Source organism: Hylobates moloch, unplaced genomic scaffold (assembly GCF_009828535.3).
Source record: "Hylobates moloch isolate HMO894 unplaced genomic scaffold, HMol_V3 SCAFFOLD_17, whole genome shotgun sequence".
NCBI lineage: Eukaryota > Metazoa > Chordata > Mammalia > Primates > Hylobatidae > Hylobates > Hylobates moloch.
In genome coordinates this window covers 38,931,337-38,949,399 of record NW_026652292.1, presented here as the reverse complement: position 1 = coordinate 38,949,399, position 18,063 = coordinate 38,931,337, and the positions used below count along the sequence as shown (strand labels likewise).

The 18,063-nt window shown below is 36.8% G+C and overlaps 1 protein-coding gene across 1 annotated transcript in view; it reads right to left on the bottom strand.

Moving 5' to 3' along the window:
* Positions 1–18,063, bottom strand: part of GHR (growth hormone receptor) — a 316,033-nt gene that overhangs the window by 8,665 nt on the left and 289,305 nt on the right. The window contains exons 9-10 of the mRNA XM_032135754.2: positions 2,526–2,691; positions 388–478 (exon numbers count right to left, since the gene is read on the bottom strand). Coding sequence (XP_031991645.1) covers positions 388–478; positions 2,526–2,691 — 257 coding nt within the window. The remainder of the gene's footprint in view (positions 1–387; positions 479–2,525; positions 2,692–18,063) is intronic.

Sequence of the window (18,063 nt, the reverse complement as noted above, 5' to 3'; positions counted from 1 at the left end):
TATAAGGACTGTATCAGACTCAGCCAAAGGCTCAGTGATACTTCGAAGTCCTGGAATGAATGGGTCAACTTGTTGAGGACTTGAGGGGAAGAGGTAGCTCTTGGATAAAGAGGTACATATCACAAGGTATGCATAGTCACCAGCCTAAGCCTCTTAATGTCCTGTACAAGTCTCCAGATAGAATCTAAACCTCTAAGTTGTCTATGATAAATACAACAAATTGAGTTTTATATGAATGGTAAATATATAACTGGAGATAAAAGTTTACTAGGTTAACTAAAATTTCCACTCATAATTTGACAAAGAAAATATCAAATAACAAATAGAAACACATATGGAAATCTAAACAACTGGAAAAAATACCAAAGAATACTACTTCACACCTACCTTTGCTGTTTAGAAAATAAGAATACAAATAGCATCACTGTTAGCCCAAATATTCCAAAGATAATAATTAAGAGCCATGGAAAGTAGAAATCTGAAACACACAAGAATATTTCGCTCTCAGAATTACGAATAGTTGAAGCACAGTTTCCATTTCCCTTTCCCTTTTCACAAAAAATTCATAATTTGTATTCATCTAATAAAGTCAGTGATTTCTCTTGATAACCACTGAAACAGAATGCAATGACTTAGTTTTTTCTGTTTTATGAACATCTCTGTCCACTTTTCAAATCTCCTCACATTAAAAAAAAAACTTCAAAATAAAGAAACAGCATATAGTTCAAAATCAATGTGTGTTTTATGAAAACAAACAATCTGTTTCAAGCATACTATGTTTCCAGGGAGTATCATAAATGTTTCAGCTCCAGGAAAAAAGTGTTGCTTATTGACACACTACCTAAATAATGCCCACTCGGTTTCTTTTCTATTTTTTTTTTAAGTGTGGTGATTTTCTTAGCCTCCAGATTGAAGATTTACCGAAAAGATGAAGGCAGAGTTTTTATTGATAAATCATGACAGAAACTTCTTAGACACAAATAACATACATTTTACAGCTATAAATATACATATTTATATCAATTAAATTATTAAAATATAATAAATATATCTCATGTATATTATATACATAAAATTGACAGATCACTACTGAGGCTCCCATCTTCAGGTTTCAGTATACTTTGTATGAGACTTGGGGGAAGCTGTTTGTAAAACTTCTATTTCATTCCTTAAGATTGAGTACCTGCCAGCTACTTTGCTGTTGGTACCCAGTATTCTTACCACAGAGGCAGAGGCTAACCACTTTTTCCTAAAAATGACAGATGAAATTTACCTTAACATTGCCATTTAAAATGTAGGCCTTTATGCTGAAATAGTCTTTTCTTATTTAATAAGTTATTAAAATCCCCTAGGGAGATATTGTAAGCATTTTAAAGAATTGGTGGGGGAGAAAAAATCATTTTTTGTCTTGTAGTGTCTATAATTTCATATCGACATATTCAGGAAAATAACATAAAGTTCAAGCTTCTTTTTTTTGTTAGTAACAGAAGGAAAGGGCAGTTTAAAAAATATATGTTAAGTGAATTAAATGCCACTACACTAAGCCTAAGGGTGTATAACTATCCTACTTTTAAGACCAGAATTGCATAATATCAAATGGTTTGGAAACAAGAATTCAGTTAACTAGAGTTTAGAGAAAATGGTGCTATAGAAATTTTCATCCTAGTGCTATTTAGTATCATGAGATTCTACCTGTGTAGTAAATGCGGAAATATAAATTTATTTTCTATGTAGCTTGTGGTTGTTTTGTTAACAAACATATAGCCCTGTAAACTTCTGTTTTCAATGAAGATGGAATAGAGCCAATTCCCATTTGAGAATAATAATACTCTATACTTTCTGCTCATTATTAATCAGTTTTCTTTATTTCTGTATCTAAAAGTTTTAATTCTTTTATTCTAAATTCATAGGTCCCATTTTTAAAAACTTTAATCATTGTTGTGATTCTCCTACATAGGGTTTTCAAATGTTCCACGTCTCCTTTAAGTATGACTGCCACAGTACTTATTAGGCATTCCTCTAGGTAAAAGCCACACCTCCACTTTCTAAAACCGTATGCACCTGCTGTTGACTACCTATGCTGACTCAATATTGGGTTTCCTCTTGGATGCCACATATCTATTCATCCATATAGATACATATTTTCTTCCCTAACCATCAGTATAGCTTTTTTTCCTGATTATAAATTCAAAACAAACTTACTGTAGAAAATTTTAGAAATACAAAAATATATAAAGAAAAGAATCATCTGAATTCTACCATCCGGAGATTGCCACCAAATTCCTGTCTCTAAACTTCCACCTGCCCCCTGGACTTTTCCTGAATGAAAAATTTGGAAACTAAATCTTCCTTCTGCTTTTGCAATGAACAATCTCTGTTACAGATAGTGAGCTCAAGGTCTCTCACCCTGATATCTGATGCTAATATATTTTGATTTGGACAACACACTACCAGTGCGGGGTGAATCAACTGTTATATTGACAAAAGCTAGGTTAGCTGCTATTTTAATCTTTTATTTCTTTTACCTTCTTCACATGTAAATTGGCTCATCGGAGGAAGTGTTACATAGAGCACCTCACTGAACTCGCCATAATTTCCAGAGTTTCGTTGTTTGGATCTCACACGTACTTCATATTCCTTATCCACTTTCAATGAGTACACTGGAACTGATGTTGACAATATAGGGTCCATCTTTCAAGACAAAATATAAACGCATATTGGCTAAAGAGTCAACAACTCAATGCAATGAACACTACAGGTATTCTCCCATTTGTATTCAGAATGGATTTTTATAAAGTAGATAATATTTTAAAATGCATTGTGAGCATTTGCTATTTAAAGGAAGATTGATGTAAATAATCATTTTGTAAATGGATAATAGTTCTCAAATTTAGTTTGGTATAAACCCAAAGATATGATAGACTTGCTTAAAGAAATGCAGCTGTAACTGTGCATTAGTCTTCCAGATAGTTAATAAGATTAAAGCATATTAGAATTACTATGAATAGCAGAACTATATGCCTACATATCTGGGATATTATACTTTTGTATGAAGGGAGACATAAGAACAGAAAAACAAACATGTTTTCACACCAAAATAAATTGTAGCCATAGCAAGTTGTATATCAGTGTTTGATGGAAATTCTGGGTAGTCATTCACATAATCACAGAATTGGAAAAGGTCCTAGAAAAATCATAATTGCCTTTATTGAACTTCCAAATACTTTTATTAAAAGGAACTACATACCTAATCTGCTTGTTCTGGAAGACTTAAAGCCACCACAAAATAGTTTGCTATTTAAAATCTGCAAAGAAAAGTCACAGGAGTTCTTTGGTAAGTCTCACAACCCTTAAGGTCAGGATATTCCTTTACCTTCTCAGGGAGGGGTAGAGTGAGACTGTTAGACTTTTAACACATATTGCTATCAAAGAGGTAGACTCAACTAGTGATGGTATTTTCCTCCAAGTCAAATACTCAAAGCAGGTATTCAATGTGCTTTTCATACATTTTTTTTTGGTAGAACACCTTGTTCCTGTTTATAGAAAACTTTAAACACTCGCTTTTTCAACAGCATGGATTTTCACATAAATAAAATTCTCATAATTTGTTTTATTAAGTCAGCAGCTGGGCCTTCAGCTTCTAAAACAAGTTTTTCTTTTACCTCAATTAGTTTCTACTCACAAAGTATCTTTTTTTGCCTCATGTGTATATGACAGGGTTTGTTTGTATTTTTTATAGAAGCCTCTGAATATATGGGATATTTGCATGCCTAAAATGCTTTCTTTAGGGCAGGACACTGAATACTGAACTCACTTTATTATTTTTTCTTAAGTTTTTTTTAAAAGCCTATGTTTTCATCCTCAAAGCCCTTATTTCTCTGTTATTGTCACCAATACAATTTCTTTAAAGATTTCACTAATGAATCAAAAAAGGGCCCTCAGTGATTGAAGTCGTGGTCCTCTCTTCATATTCCTTCAACCCTCCACACAAGCCACACCAAACTCAGATTTCGAGTGGCTCCTACTTACGTGGCTCCTATCATACCTAACCCTGTCATCTGCCTGTGCGGGGAACTGTTTCTCATCCAAGTCTAAGTGCAAGTATCGAGGAGAGCTGGTATTCTAAGTCTTTGCTGGTACTTTTCCCCACTCTACTCTGCCAGATAATATACTTCTTCTATTACTAATTATATTTCATTTTGCGAATTTAGTTATACACAGCTTTCTATGTTACATTGTAAATTCCCCAAGATTACTCATTATTTTTCATTTCCAAAGCCCAGTACAATATCAGGTATGTAATGGGTGCTCAAGATATGACACAGATATCATGAATAATTCCATGCTATCCATTAAGCCTTTAAAAAACTGTAAGTTATTGGTTTACTAGATAAATAGCTGTAAACAACTACATGGTCATGCAAAATGTATTTACTAAAAAGGGTGGCTGGGCACAGTGGCTCATGCCTATAATCCCAGCACTTTGGGAGGCCGAGGTTGGCGGATCACCTGAGGTCAGGAGTTCGAGACCAGTCTGGCCAACATGATGAAACCCTGTCTCTACTAAAAATACAAAAATTAGCTGTATTAGCTGGGTGTGGTGGCTTGCGCCTGTAATCCCAGCTACTCAGGAGTCTGAGGCACGAGAATCACTTGAACTCTGGAGGTGGGGGTTGCAGTGAGCCGAGATTGGGCCACTGTACTCTAGCCTGGGGACAGAGCAAGATCCTGTGGGGGGGGGGGGGAAGCACACTGCTAAGCCAATTCATATTGCCAAATGGTAACATGAATTCCTGATGCAAGCAACACACATTAGGTTTTCCCCCTTTACTTATAAACCTGTTTTCTGCTTATGATGCCTGTGCTTCATAACCAATTATATTGTTTGTTTCTTCAAGAGATAAATAAATTATTATACATAAGCCCCTGGTCTTTGTCCAAGACCTTTGAAAATTACCAAACTTATAAATACCATGAATAAAAGGTATAAAGAAAAAGTTAACTGACCCCTTTGGTCTACCTAATGAGATTTAGCAGAGGTGCCATGAAAAGGGCAACAAAGCCATGTTGGGATACAGCCCTGAACAGTTGATTAACAAAGTTACATGCTCACAAGTACCTGGCGCAGGGTGGGAGTTTCAAAGTGGTGGTTCAGTGAGATATAAACTATATGCCCTGGCTTTTAGGGATGAAATGATGGTAACTGAATTGATGAATGCTAACATGCTGATTTATATCTTTGTTTTTTTCTAGGTTGTTTAACTTTTTTATTTCAAGACTCCTTTACACTCTTAAAAATTTGAGAATCCTAAAGAGTTTGGTTTAGTTGGGTTATACCTATTACTATTTACTGTATTATAAACTGAAATGAAAAAATTTTAAAATCCTAATTTTTAAAATGAAAATAATAAATTGATTTTGTTAAAATAATATATTTTCATAAAAATTGTTGTACTTTCCCAAACAACAAAAAATAGAGTGAGAAGAGTGACACTGTTTTACATTTTTGCAAATTTATTTAATGTCAGACTTAATTATAACTGCTTCTGAATTAAATTTATTAGAATGTGCTATTTTCGTTGAAGTAAATGAATAAAACCCGGCCTCACACAGATAAATAATGAGGAAAACGAGGACTATTTTAATAAACTTTTCACATAATTGTGAACATTTCTGTTTAACAATAGACTAAAACTCAAATGATAGTTTCTTACAGGTTAGTGAAAATATGAAACCTGAAACTCTACCAATGAACTTTTTGTACTTTGTTTTATTAAAATTAACCATTCCTCACCAACAGACCTATCTTACAAGAACTGCTAAAGGGAGTTCTCTAGCTGAAAGAAAAGGAGGCTAATGAGTAACATAAAAACATATGAAAGTATAAAACTCACTAGTAAAAGTAAGTACACACTCCAATTTAAAGTAGTCTAACATTTTCATGGTAATATGCAAATCACTTTTATTTTAGAATGAAGGCTAAAAGATAAAATTATTAAAAATAATACTAGGTACAATAATTTGTTAAGAAATATGCAATATAAAAAGATGTAAGTGTGACATTGAAAATTTAAAATGTGTGTGTGTGGGGGGTATGTGGAGTAAAAGCATAGAGTTTTTTATGCAAGGAAGTTAAATTATTATCAGGTTAAAATAGCCTATTTTAGCCACATGCACACACAGAAACCTAGGAATACATTTAACAAAGGAGGTGAAATATCTTTATAAGTAGAACTATAAAACACTGATGAAAGAAAATGACAGATAACGCAAATGGAAAAACATTCCATGCTTATGCATTAGAAGAATCAATATTGTTAAGATGACCATGCTGCCCAAGCCAATCTACACATTCAATGCAATACGTATCAAATTATCAATGTAATTTTTCACAGAATTAGAAAAAACAATTGTAAAATTCATATGGAAGCAAAAAACAGCTCAAATAGTCAAAGCAATCCTAACTAAAAAGAAAAAACCCAGGGGCATCACATTACCTGACTTCAAATTATACTACAAGGCTACAGGAACCAAAACAGTATGGTACTGGTTAAAAAAGAAGACACATAGATCAATGGAACAGAATAGAGAACGCCAAAATAAAGCCTCATACCTACAACCAACTAATATTTGACAAAGTTGACAAAAACAGGAAATGAGGAAAACACTGTTTAATAAATGGTGCTAGGTAACTGGCTAGTTATATGCAGAAGATTGAAACTGGACCCCTTCCTTTACACGTGTACAACTATCAACTCAGGATGGATTAAAGGTTTAAATGCAAAACTCCAAACTATAAAGACCCTAGAAGAAAACCTGGGAAATACCATTCTGGACATAGGCCTTAGCAAAGGTTTCATGACAAAGATGCCAAAAACAATTGCAACAAAAACAAAAATAGACAAATGGGATCTAATTAAACTAAAGAGCGTCTGCACAGCAAAAGAAACAACTGAAAAAACAGACAATCTATAGAATGGCTGAAAATATTTGCAAACTATACATCCGACAAAGCTCTAATTTCCAGAATCTATAAGGAACTTTAAATCAACAAGCCAAAAACAAACAGTCCCATTAAAAAATGGACAAAAGGCATCAACAGACACTTTTCAAAAGAACACAAACATGGGCCAACAAGTGTAAGAAAAAATGCTCAACATTACTACTAATTAGAGAAAGGCATATCAAAACCATAATGAGATACTACATCACAGCAGTCAGAATGGCTATTATCAAAAAGTCAAAAAATAACAGATGCTGGTGAGGTTGCAGAGAAAAGGGAACACTTATACCCTGCTGGTAATAATGCAAATTAGTTCAGCCATTGTGGCAAGCGGTTTAGCAACTTCTCAAAGAACTTAAAACAGAATTGTCATTTGACCTGGCAATCCCGTTATTGGGTATATACCTGAAGGAATATAAACCGTTTTACCATAAAGACACATGCATGCATATGTTCATCACAGCACTATCCACAATAGCAAAGACATGGAATAAAGAAAATGGTAGGATGGATAAAGGAAATGTGGTATATGTACACCATGGAATACTATACAGGCATAAAAAAGAACAAGATCATGTCTTCTGCAGTCACATGGATGGAGCTGGAGGCCATTATGCTAGGCACACTAATGCATGAACAGAAAAACAAATACCACATATTCTCACTTATTAGTAGGAGCTAAACATTGAGAAAACATGGACACAAAGAAGGAAACCATAGATACTAGGGCCTACTGGAGGGTAGAGGGTGGAAGGAAGGCAAAGATAAAAAAACTACCTTCTGGGTACTATGCTTATTACCTGGGTGATGAAATAATCTGTATGGTAAACCCCTGTGACATGCAATTTACCTGTATAACAAACCTGCACATCTACCTCTGAACCTAAAATAATAGTTAAAAAATAAAAGCAAAAATGTCTTGAGACAAAAATGGAAACAACATACCAAACCTTAAGGAATACAGTAAAAGCCATTCTGAGAGCAATGGAAGTTCATAGCAATAAATGCCTCCATCAGAAAACAAAGATCTCAAATTAATAACCTAACATTTTACCTGAAGAAAACAGAAAAAGAATAAACTAAGCATAAAGTCCACAGAAGGAAGGAAATAATAAAGATCAGAACAGAAATAAATGAAATAGAGAATAGAAAATATTGAGATGGTTCCATAGTTTTGTTCTTGGTTCTAGTAATGTGATGTATTATGTTTACGTATTTGTGTGTGATAAACCATCCTTGCATCCCTGGGGTAAATCCTACTTGATCATGGAGAATGATCCTTTTAATGTGCTTTTGAGTTAGCACATTAAAACAGTAGAAAAGATTAATGAAACAAGTTTTTTTGAAAAGATAAACAAAATCAACCAACCTTTAGCTAGACTAAGTAATGAAAAAAGAGAGAAGGCCCAAATTAAAAACAAAATCAGAAATGAAGGGAGACATTACAACCAATACCATAGAAACACAAATGTTCAAAAGAGACCATTCTGAAAAATTATATGCATGAGAAATGAATAAATTCCTACACACAACAACCTACTAAGACTTTCTTGAAGAAATAGAAAATCTAATAAACCAATAATAAGTAAGGAGATTGAATCAGTAATAAAAAGTCTGTCATCAAAGAGAAGCCCAGGACCTGACAGCTTCACTGGAAGCTTCACTGGAACACCAATCCTTCTTAAACTTTTCCAAAAAGTGGAAGAAAAGGGGATACTTCCAAACTATTTCTTGATGCTAGCATTACCCTAATACCCAAACCAGGAAAGGACACTACAAGAAAAGAAAATTATGGGCTAATATCTCTGATAAATACAGATGTAAAAATCTTAAACAAAATACTAGGAAACTAATTCAAAAGCACACTAAAAGGAACATTCTCCATGATCAAGTAGGATTTATCCCAGGGATGCAAGGATGGTTCATCACACACAAATACATAAACGTAATACATCACATTACTAGAACCGAGAAGAAAACCATGGAACCATCTCAATAGATACAGAAGAAGCACTTGTCAAAATTCAATATCCTTTCATGATAAAAACTCTTAACAATTAGATATAGAAGGAATGTATTTCAACACAATAAAGGCCATATATAACAAACTCACATCATAATAAACAGTGAAATGTAGAAAGCTTTTCTTCTAAGATGAGGAACAAGACAAAGATGCTTACTCTTGCCACTTTTATTCAATGTAACTCCTCTACTCTATTCTACTCGATTCAAAATCCTAGTCAGAGCAATTAGGCAAGAGAGAGAAATAAAAGGCATCCAAAATTGAAAAGGAAAAAGTTAAATTGTCCTTGCTTACAGATGACATGATTTTATATACAGAAAACCCTAAAGACTTCAACAAAAAATTGCTAAAACAGATAAACAAATTCAGTAAAGCTGCAGGATACAAAGTCAACATACAAAAATCAGTAACATTTCTATACACTAATAAGGAACAATCCGAGAAAGAAATAAAAAAATCCCTTTCACAATATCTATAAAAATAAAAATAAAAGACCTAGAAATAAATTTAAACAAGGAGGTGAAAGATCTGTATGCTGAAAACTGTAAAACAAGAAGACAACACAAATAAATGAACAGATAGCCCATGTTCATGGATTAGAAGAATTAATATTGTTCGAATGTCCCTACTACCTAAAGCAATCTACAGATTCAATGCAATCCTTATCAAAATTCGAATGTCATTTTTCACAGAAATAGAAAAAGCAATTCTAAAATTTGTATGCAACCACAATAGATTATGAATAGCCAAGGCAATCTTGAACAAGAAGAACAAGGATGAAATCATCACTCTACCAACCACGAAACATAATACAAAGCTATAGTAATCAAAACAGCATGGTAGTGGCATAAAAATGACATAAACCAATGTAAAAGAATAAAGCATTCAGAAATAAATCCACATATTTACAGTAAATTGATTTATCACAAAGGTGCTAAGAATACAAAGTAAGGGAAGGACTCTGTCTTTAAATGTTGTTGGGAAAATTGGACATCCATATGCAGAAGAATGAAATTATACCCTTATTTTACCTCATATACAAAAATAAACTCAAAATCGATTAAAGACTTAAATGTAAAACCTGAAACTGTACAATTACTGGAAGAAAATATAGGAAAAAGCTCCATGACATTGGTTTGGGCAATGATTTTTTGGATATGACTCCATTTGGTACAGGCAACAAAAGTGGAAATAGATAAATGGGATTACATGAAACTAAAAAGCTTCTGCACTGCCAAGGAAACAATCAACAGAGTAAAGAGAGACACTGTTGAATGGGAGACAATATTTGCATACATCTGATAAGAGGTTAATATCTGAAATATATAAGGAGCTAAAACAATTCAATAGCAAGAAAATAAATAACCCAATTAAAAAATGGGCACAGGACCTGAATATAAATTTTTAAAAAGAAGATACAGAAATGGCCCACAGGTATATGAAAAATGCTTAACATCTTTTTTTTTTTTTTATTATACTTTAGGGTTTTAGGGTACATGTGCACAATGTGCAGGTTTGTTACATATGTATCCATGTGCCATGTTGATTTCCTGCACCCATTAACTCGTCATTTAGCATTAGGTGCATCTCCTAATGCTGTCCCTCCCCCCTCCCCCCACCCCACAACAGTCCCCGGAGTGTGATGTTCCCCTTCCTGTGTCCATGAGTTCTCATTGTTCAATTCCCACCTATGAGTGAGAACATGCGGTGTTTGGTTTTTTGTCCTTGCGATAGTTTACTGAGAATGATGTTTTCCAGTTTCATCCATGTCCCTACAAAGGACACGAACTCATCATTTTTTATGGCTGCATAGTATTCCATGGTGTATATGTGCCACATTTTCTTAATCCAGTCTATCGTTGTTGGACATTTGGGTTGGTTCCAACTCTTTGCTATTGTGAATAGTGCTGCAATAAACATACGTGTGCATGTGTCTTTATAGCAGCATGATTTATAGTCCTTTGGGTATATACCCAGTAATGGGATGGCTGGGTCAAATGGTATTTCTAGTTCGAGATCCCTGAGGAATCGCCACACTGACTTCCACAATGGTTGAACTAGTTTACAGTCCCACCAACAGTGTAAAAGTGTTCCTATTTCTCCACATCCTCTCCAGCACCTATTGTTTCCTGATTTTTTAATGATGGCCATTCTAACTGGTGTGAGATGGTATCTCACTGTGGTTTTGATTTGCATTTCTCTGATGGCCAGTGATGATGAGCATTTCTTCATGTGTTTTTTGGCTGCATAAATGTCTTCTTTTGAGAAGTGTCTGTTCATGTCCTCTGCCCACTTTTTGATGGGGTTGTTTGTTTTTTTCTTGTAAATTTGTTTGAGTTCATTGTAGACTCTGGATATTAGCCCTTTGTCAGATGAGTAGGTTGCAAAAATGTTCTCCCATTCTGTAGGTTGCCTGTTCACTCTGATGATAGTTTCTTTTGCTGTGCAGAAGCTCTTTAGTTTAATGAGATCCCATTTGTCAATTTTTGCTTTTGTTGCCATTGCTTTTGGTGTTTTAGACATGAAGTCCTTGCCCACGCCTATGTCCTGAATGGTATTGCCTAGGTTTTCTTGTAGGATTTTAATGGTTTTAGGTCTAACATATAAGTCTTTAATCCATCTTGAATTAATTTTTGTATAAGGTGTAAGGAAGGGATCCAGTTTCAGCTTTCTACATATGGCTAGCCAGTTTTCCCAGCACCATTTATTAAATAGGGAATCCTTTCCCCATTTCTTGTTTTTGTCAGGTTTGTCAAAGATCAGATAGTTGTAGTTATGCGGCGTCATTTCTGAGGGCTCTGTTCTGTTCCATTGATCTATGTCTCTGTTGTGGTACCAGTACCATGCTGTTTTGGTTACTGTAGCCTTGTAGTATAGTTTAAAGTCAGGTAGCGTGATGCCTCCAGCTTTGTTCTTTTGGCTTAGGATTGACTTGGCGATGCGGGCTCTTTTTTGGTTCCATATGAACTTTAAAGTAGTTTTTTCCAATTCTGTGAAGAAAGTCATTGGTAGCTTGATGGGGATGGCATTGAATATATAAATTACCTTGGGCAGTATGGCCATTTTCATGATATTGATTCTTCCAACCCATGAGCATGGAATGTTCTTCCATTTGTTTGTATCCTCTTTTATTTCATTGAGCAGTGGTTTGTAGTTCTCCTTGAAGAGGTCCTTCACATCCCTTGTAAGTTGGATTCCTAGGTATTTTATTCTCTTTGAAGCAATTGTGAATGGGAGTTCACTCATGATTTGGCTCTCTGTTTGTCTGTTATTGGTGTACAAGAATGCTTGTGATTTTTGTACATTAATTTTGTATCCTGAGACTTTGCTGAAGTTGCTAATCAGCTTAAGGAGATTTTGGGCTGAGACAATGGGGTTTTCTAGATATACAATCATGTCATCTGCAAACAGTGACAATTTGATTTCCTCTTTTCCTAGTTGAATACCCTTTATTTCCTTCTCCTGCCTGATTGCTCTGGCCAGAACTTCCAGGACTATGTTGAATAGGAGCGGTGAGAGAGGGCATCCCTGTCTTGTGCCAGTTTTCAGAGGGAATGCTTCCAGTTTTTGCCCATTCAGTATGATATTGGCTGTGGGTTTGTCATAGATAGCTCTTATTATCTTGAGATACGTCCCATCAATTCCTAATTTATTGAGAGTTTTTAGCATGAAGGGTTGTTGAATTTTGTCAAAGGCCTTTTCTGCATCTATTGAGATAATCATGTGGTTTTTGTCTTTGGTTCTGTTTATATGCTGGATTACATTTATTGATTTGCGTATGTTGAACCAGCCTTGCATCCCAGGGATGAAGCCCACTTGATCATGGTGGATAAGCTTTTTGATGTGCTGCTGGATTCGGTTTGCCAGTATTTTATTGAGGATTTTTGCATCAATGTTCATCAAGGATATTGGTCTGAAATTCTCTTTTTTGGTTATGTCTCTGCCAGGTTTTGGTATCAGGACGATGCTGGCTTCATAAAATGTGTTAGGGAGGATTCCCTCTTTTTCTATCGATTGGAATAGTTTCAGAAGGAATGGTACCAGTTCCTCCTTGTACCTCTGGTAGAATTCAGCTGTGAATCCGTCAGGTCCTGGACTCTTTTTGGTTGGTAAGCTATTGATTATTGCCACAATTTCAGAACCTGTTATTGGTCTATTCAGAGATTCAACTTCTTCCTGGTTTAGTCTTGGGAGGGTGTATTTGTCAAGGAATTTATCCATTTCTTCTAGATTTTCTAGTTTATTTGCATAGAGGTGTTTGTAGTATTCTCTGATGGTAGATTGTATTTCTGTGGGATCGGTGGTGATATCCCCTTTTTCGTTTTTTATTGCATCTATTTGATTCTTCTCTCTTTTCTTCTTTATTAGTCTTGCTAGCGGTCCATCAATTTTGTTGATCTTTTCAAAAAACCAGCTCCTGGATTCATTAATTTTTTGAAGGGTTTTTTGTGTCTCTATTTCCTTCAATTCTGCTCTGATTTTAGTTATTTCTAGCCTTCTGCTAGCTTTTGAATGTGTTTGCTCTTGCTTTTCTAGTTCTTTTAATTGTGATGTTAGGGTGTCAATTTTGGATCTTTCCTGCTTTCTCTTGTGGGCATTTAGTGCTATAAATTTCCCTCTACACACTGCTTTGAATGTGTCCCAGAGATTCTGGTATGTTGTATCTTTGTTCTCGTTGGTTTCAAAGAACAACTTTATTTCTGCCTTCATTTCATTATGTACCCAATAGTCATTCAGGAGCAGGTTGTTCAGTTTCCATGTAGTTGAGCGGTTTTGAGTGAATTTCTTAATCCTGAGTTCTAGTTTGATTGCACTGTGGTCTGAGAGACAGTTTGTTATAATTTCTGTTCTTTTACATTTGCTGAGGAGAGCTTTACTTCCAACTATGTGGTCAATTTTGGAATAGGTGTGGTGTGGTGCTGAAAAAAATGTATATTCTGTTGACTTGGGGTGGAGAGTTCTGTAGATGTCTATTAGGTCCACTTTATGTAGAGCTGAGTTCAATTCCTGGATATCCTTGTTAACTTTCTGTCTCGTTGATCTGTCTAATGTTGACAGTGGGGTGTTAAAATCTCCCATTATTATTGTGTGGGAGTTTAAGTCCCTTTGTAGGTCACTGAGGACTTGCTTTATGAATCTGGGTGCTCCTGTGTTGGGTGCATATATATTTAGGATAGTTAGCTCTTCTTGTTGAATTGATCCCTTTACCATTATGTAATGGCCTTCTTTGTCTCTTTTGATCTTTGGTGGTTTAAAGTCTATTTTATCAGAGACTAGGATTGCAACCCCTGCCTTTTTTTGTTTTCCAGTTGCTTGATAGATCTTCCTCCATCCCTTTATTTTGAGTCTATGTGTGTCTCTGCACGTGAGATGGGTTTCCTGAATACAGCACACTGATGGGTCCTGACTCCTTATCCAGTTTGCCAGTCTGTGTCTTTTGATTGGAGCATTTAGCCCATTTACATTTAACGTTAATATTGTTATGTGTGAATCTGATCCTGTCATTATGATGTTAGTTGGTTATTTTGCTCGTTAGTTGCTATTGTTTCTTCCTAGCCTCGATGGTCTTTACAATTTGGCATGTTTTTGCAGTGGCTGGTACCGGTTGTTCCTTTCCATGTTTAGTGCTTCCTTCAGGAGCTCTTTTAGGGCAGGCCTGGTGGTGACAAAATCACTCAGCGTTTGCTTGTCTGTAAAGTATTTTATTTCTCCTTCACTTATGAAGCTTAGTTTGGCGGGATAGCAAATTCTGGGTTGAAAATTCTTTTCTTTAAGAATGTTGAATATCGGCCCCCACTCTCTTCTGGCTTGTAGAGTTTCTGCTGAGAGATCAGCTGTTAGTCTGATGGGCTTCCCTTTGTGGGTAACCCGACCTTTCTCTCTGGCTGCCCTTAACATTTTTTCCTTCATTTCAACTTTGGTGAATCTGACAATTATGTGTCTTGGAGTTGCCCTTCTCGAGGAGTATCTTTGTGGCGTTCTCTGTATTTCCTGAATCTGAATGCTGGCCTGCCTTGCTAGATTGGGGAAGTTCTCCTGGATAATATCTTGCAGAGTGTTTTCCAACTTGGTTCCATTCTCCCCATCATTTTTAGGTACACCAATCAGACGTAGGTTTGGTCTTTTCACATAGTCCCAAATTTCTCGGAGGCTTTGTTCATTTCTTTTTATTCTTTTTTCTCTAAACTTCCCTTCTCTCTTCATTTCATTCATTTCATCTTCCATCAGCGATACCCTTTCTTCCAGTTGATCGCATCTGCTACTGAGGCTTCTGCAATCTTCGCGTAGTTCTCGAAACTTGGCTTTCAGCTCCATCAGCTCCTTTAAGCCCTTCTCTCCATTGGTTATTCTAGTTATCCATTCTTCTAATATTTTTTCAAAGTTTTTAACTTCTTTGCTATTGTTTTGAATTTCCTCTCGTAGCTCAGAGTAGTTTGATCGTCTGAAGCCTTCTTCTCTCAACTCATCAAAGTCATCCTCCATCCAGCTTTGTTCCGTTGCTGGTGAGGAACTGCGTTCCTTTGGAGGAGGAGAGGTGCTCTGTTTTTTAGAGTTTCCAGTTTTTTTGTTCTGTTTTTTCCCCATCTTTGTGGTTTTATCTACTTTTGGTCTTTGATGATGGAGATGTACAGATGGGTTTTTGGTGTGGATGTCCTTTCTGTTTGTTAGTTTTCCTTCTACCAGACAGGACCCTCAGCTGCAGGTCTGTTGGAGTTTACTAGAGGTCCACTCCAGACCCTGTTTGGCTGGGTGTCAGCAGCGGTGGCTGCAGAACAGCGGATTTTCGTGAAACCACAAATTCAGCTGTCTGATAGTTCGTCTGAAAGTTTTGTCTCAGAGGAGTACCCGGTTGAATGAGGTGTCAGTCTGTCCCTACTGGGGGGGTGCCTCCCAGTTAGGCTGCTCAGGGGTGAGGGACCCACTTTAGGAGGCAGTCTGTCCGTTCTCAGATCTCCAGCTGCGTGCTGGGAGAACCACTACTCTGTTCAAAGCTGTCAGTCAGACAGGGACCTTTAAGTCTGTGGAGGTTCTTGCTGAGTTTTTGTTTGTCTGTGCCCTGCCCCCAGAGGTGGAGCCTATAGAGGCAGGCAGGCCTCCTTGAGCTGTGGTGGGCTCCACCCAGTTCGAGCTTCCTGGCTGCTTTGTTTACCTAAGCAAGCCTGGGCAATGGCGGGCGCCCCTCCCCCAGCCTCGCTGCCGCCTTGCAGCTTGATCTCAGACTGCTGTGCTAGCAATCAGCGAGACTCCGTGGGCACAGGACCCTCCGAGCCAGGTGCGGGACACAATCTCCTAGTGTGCCGTTTTCCAGGCCCGTTGGAAAAGCGCAGTATTGGGGTGGGACTGACCCGATATTCCAGGTGCCGTCTGTTTCCCCTTTCTTTGACTAGGAAAGGGAACTCCCTGACCCCTTGCGCTTCCCGAGTGAGGCAATGCCTCGCCCTGCTTCGGCTCGCGCACAGTGCGCTTCACCGACTGTCCTGCACCCACTGTTAGGCACTCCCTAGTGAGATGAAACCAGTACCTCAAGCAGAAATGCAGAAATCATCCATCTTCTGTGTCGCTGGGGCTGGGAGCTGGAGACCGGAGCTGTTCCTATTCGGCCATCTTGGCTCCACCCTCCGAAAAATGCTTAACATCTTTAATCATCAGGGTAATGTAAATTTAAACCACAATGAGCTATCAGCTCACAGAAGGCATAGAGTGCACAAAGATGTTAGGATGGCTATTTTCAAAAAAGAAGAGATAACAAGTGTTGGTGAGAATGTGGACAAAAGGGAACCCTTGCACACTATTGGTGGGAGTGTAAATTAGTATACTGTCTATGGAAAATAATATGAAGCGTCCTCAAAAGATTAAAAATAGAACTACCATGTGATCCATTATATTATTCCACTACTAAGTATATATCCAAGGAAAATGAAATCAGTATGTTGAAGAAATATCTGGGCTCCCATGTTCATTACCTGTAACAGCCAAGAAATAGAATCAACCTATGTTCCATTAATGGATAAGTGGATAAAGAAAATGTGGTAGTATGTCTGCCCAAGGTAATTTATAGATTCAATGCCATCCCCATCAAGCTACCAGTGACTTTCTTCACAGAATTGCAAAAAACTACTTTAAAGTTCATATGGAACCAAAAAAGAGCCCACATCGCCAAGTCAATCCTAAGCCAAAAGAACAAAGCTGGAGGCATCACGCTACCTGACTTCAAACTATACTACAAGGCTACAGTAACCAAAACAGCATGGTACTGGTACCACAACAGAGACATAGATATCTACAACTATCTGATCTTTGACAAACCTGACAAAAACAAGAAATGGGGAAAGGATTCCCTATTTAATAAATGGTGCTGGGAAAACTGGCTAGCCATATGTAGAAAGCTGAAACTGGATCCCTTCCTTCCACCTTATAGAAAAATTAATTCAAGATGGATTAAAGACTTAAATGTTAGACCTAAAACCATTAAAATCCTACAAGAAAACCTAGGCAATACCATTCAGGACATAGGCGTGGGCCAGGACTTCATGTCTAAAACACCAAAAGCAATGGCAACAAAAGCCAAAATTGACAAATGGGATCTAATTAAACTAAAGAGCTTCTGCACAGCAAAAGAAACTACCATTAGAGTGAACAGGCAACCTACAGAATGGGAGAAAATTTTTGCAACCTACTCATCTGACAAAGGGCTAATATCCAGAATCTACAAAGAACTCCAACAAATTTACAAGAAAAAAACAAACAACCACATCAAAAAGTGGGCAAAGGACATGAACAGACACTTCTCAAAAGAAGACATTTATGCAGCCAAAAAACACATGAAGAAATGCTCATCATCACTGGCCATCAGAGAAATGCAAATCAAAACCACAGTGAGATACCATCTCACACCAGTTAGAATGGCCATCATTAAAAAATCAGGAAACAACAGGTGCTGGAGAGGATGTGGAGAAATAGGAACACTTTTACACTGTTGGTGGGACTGTAAACTAGTTCAACCATTGTGGAAGTCAGTGTGGCGATTCCTCAGGGA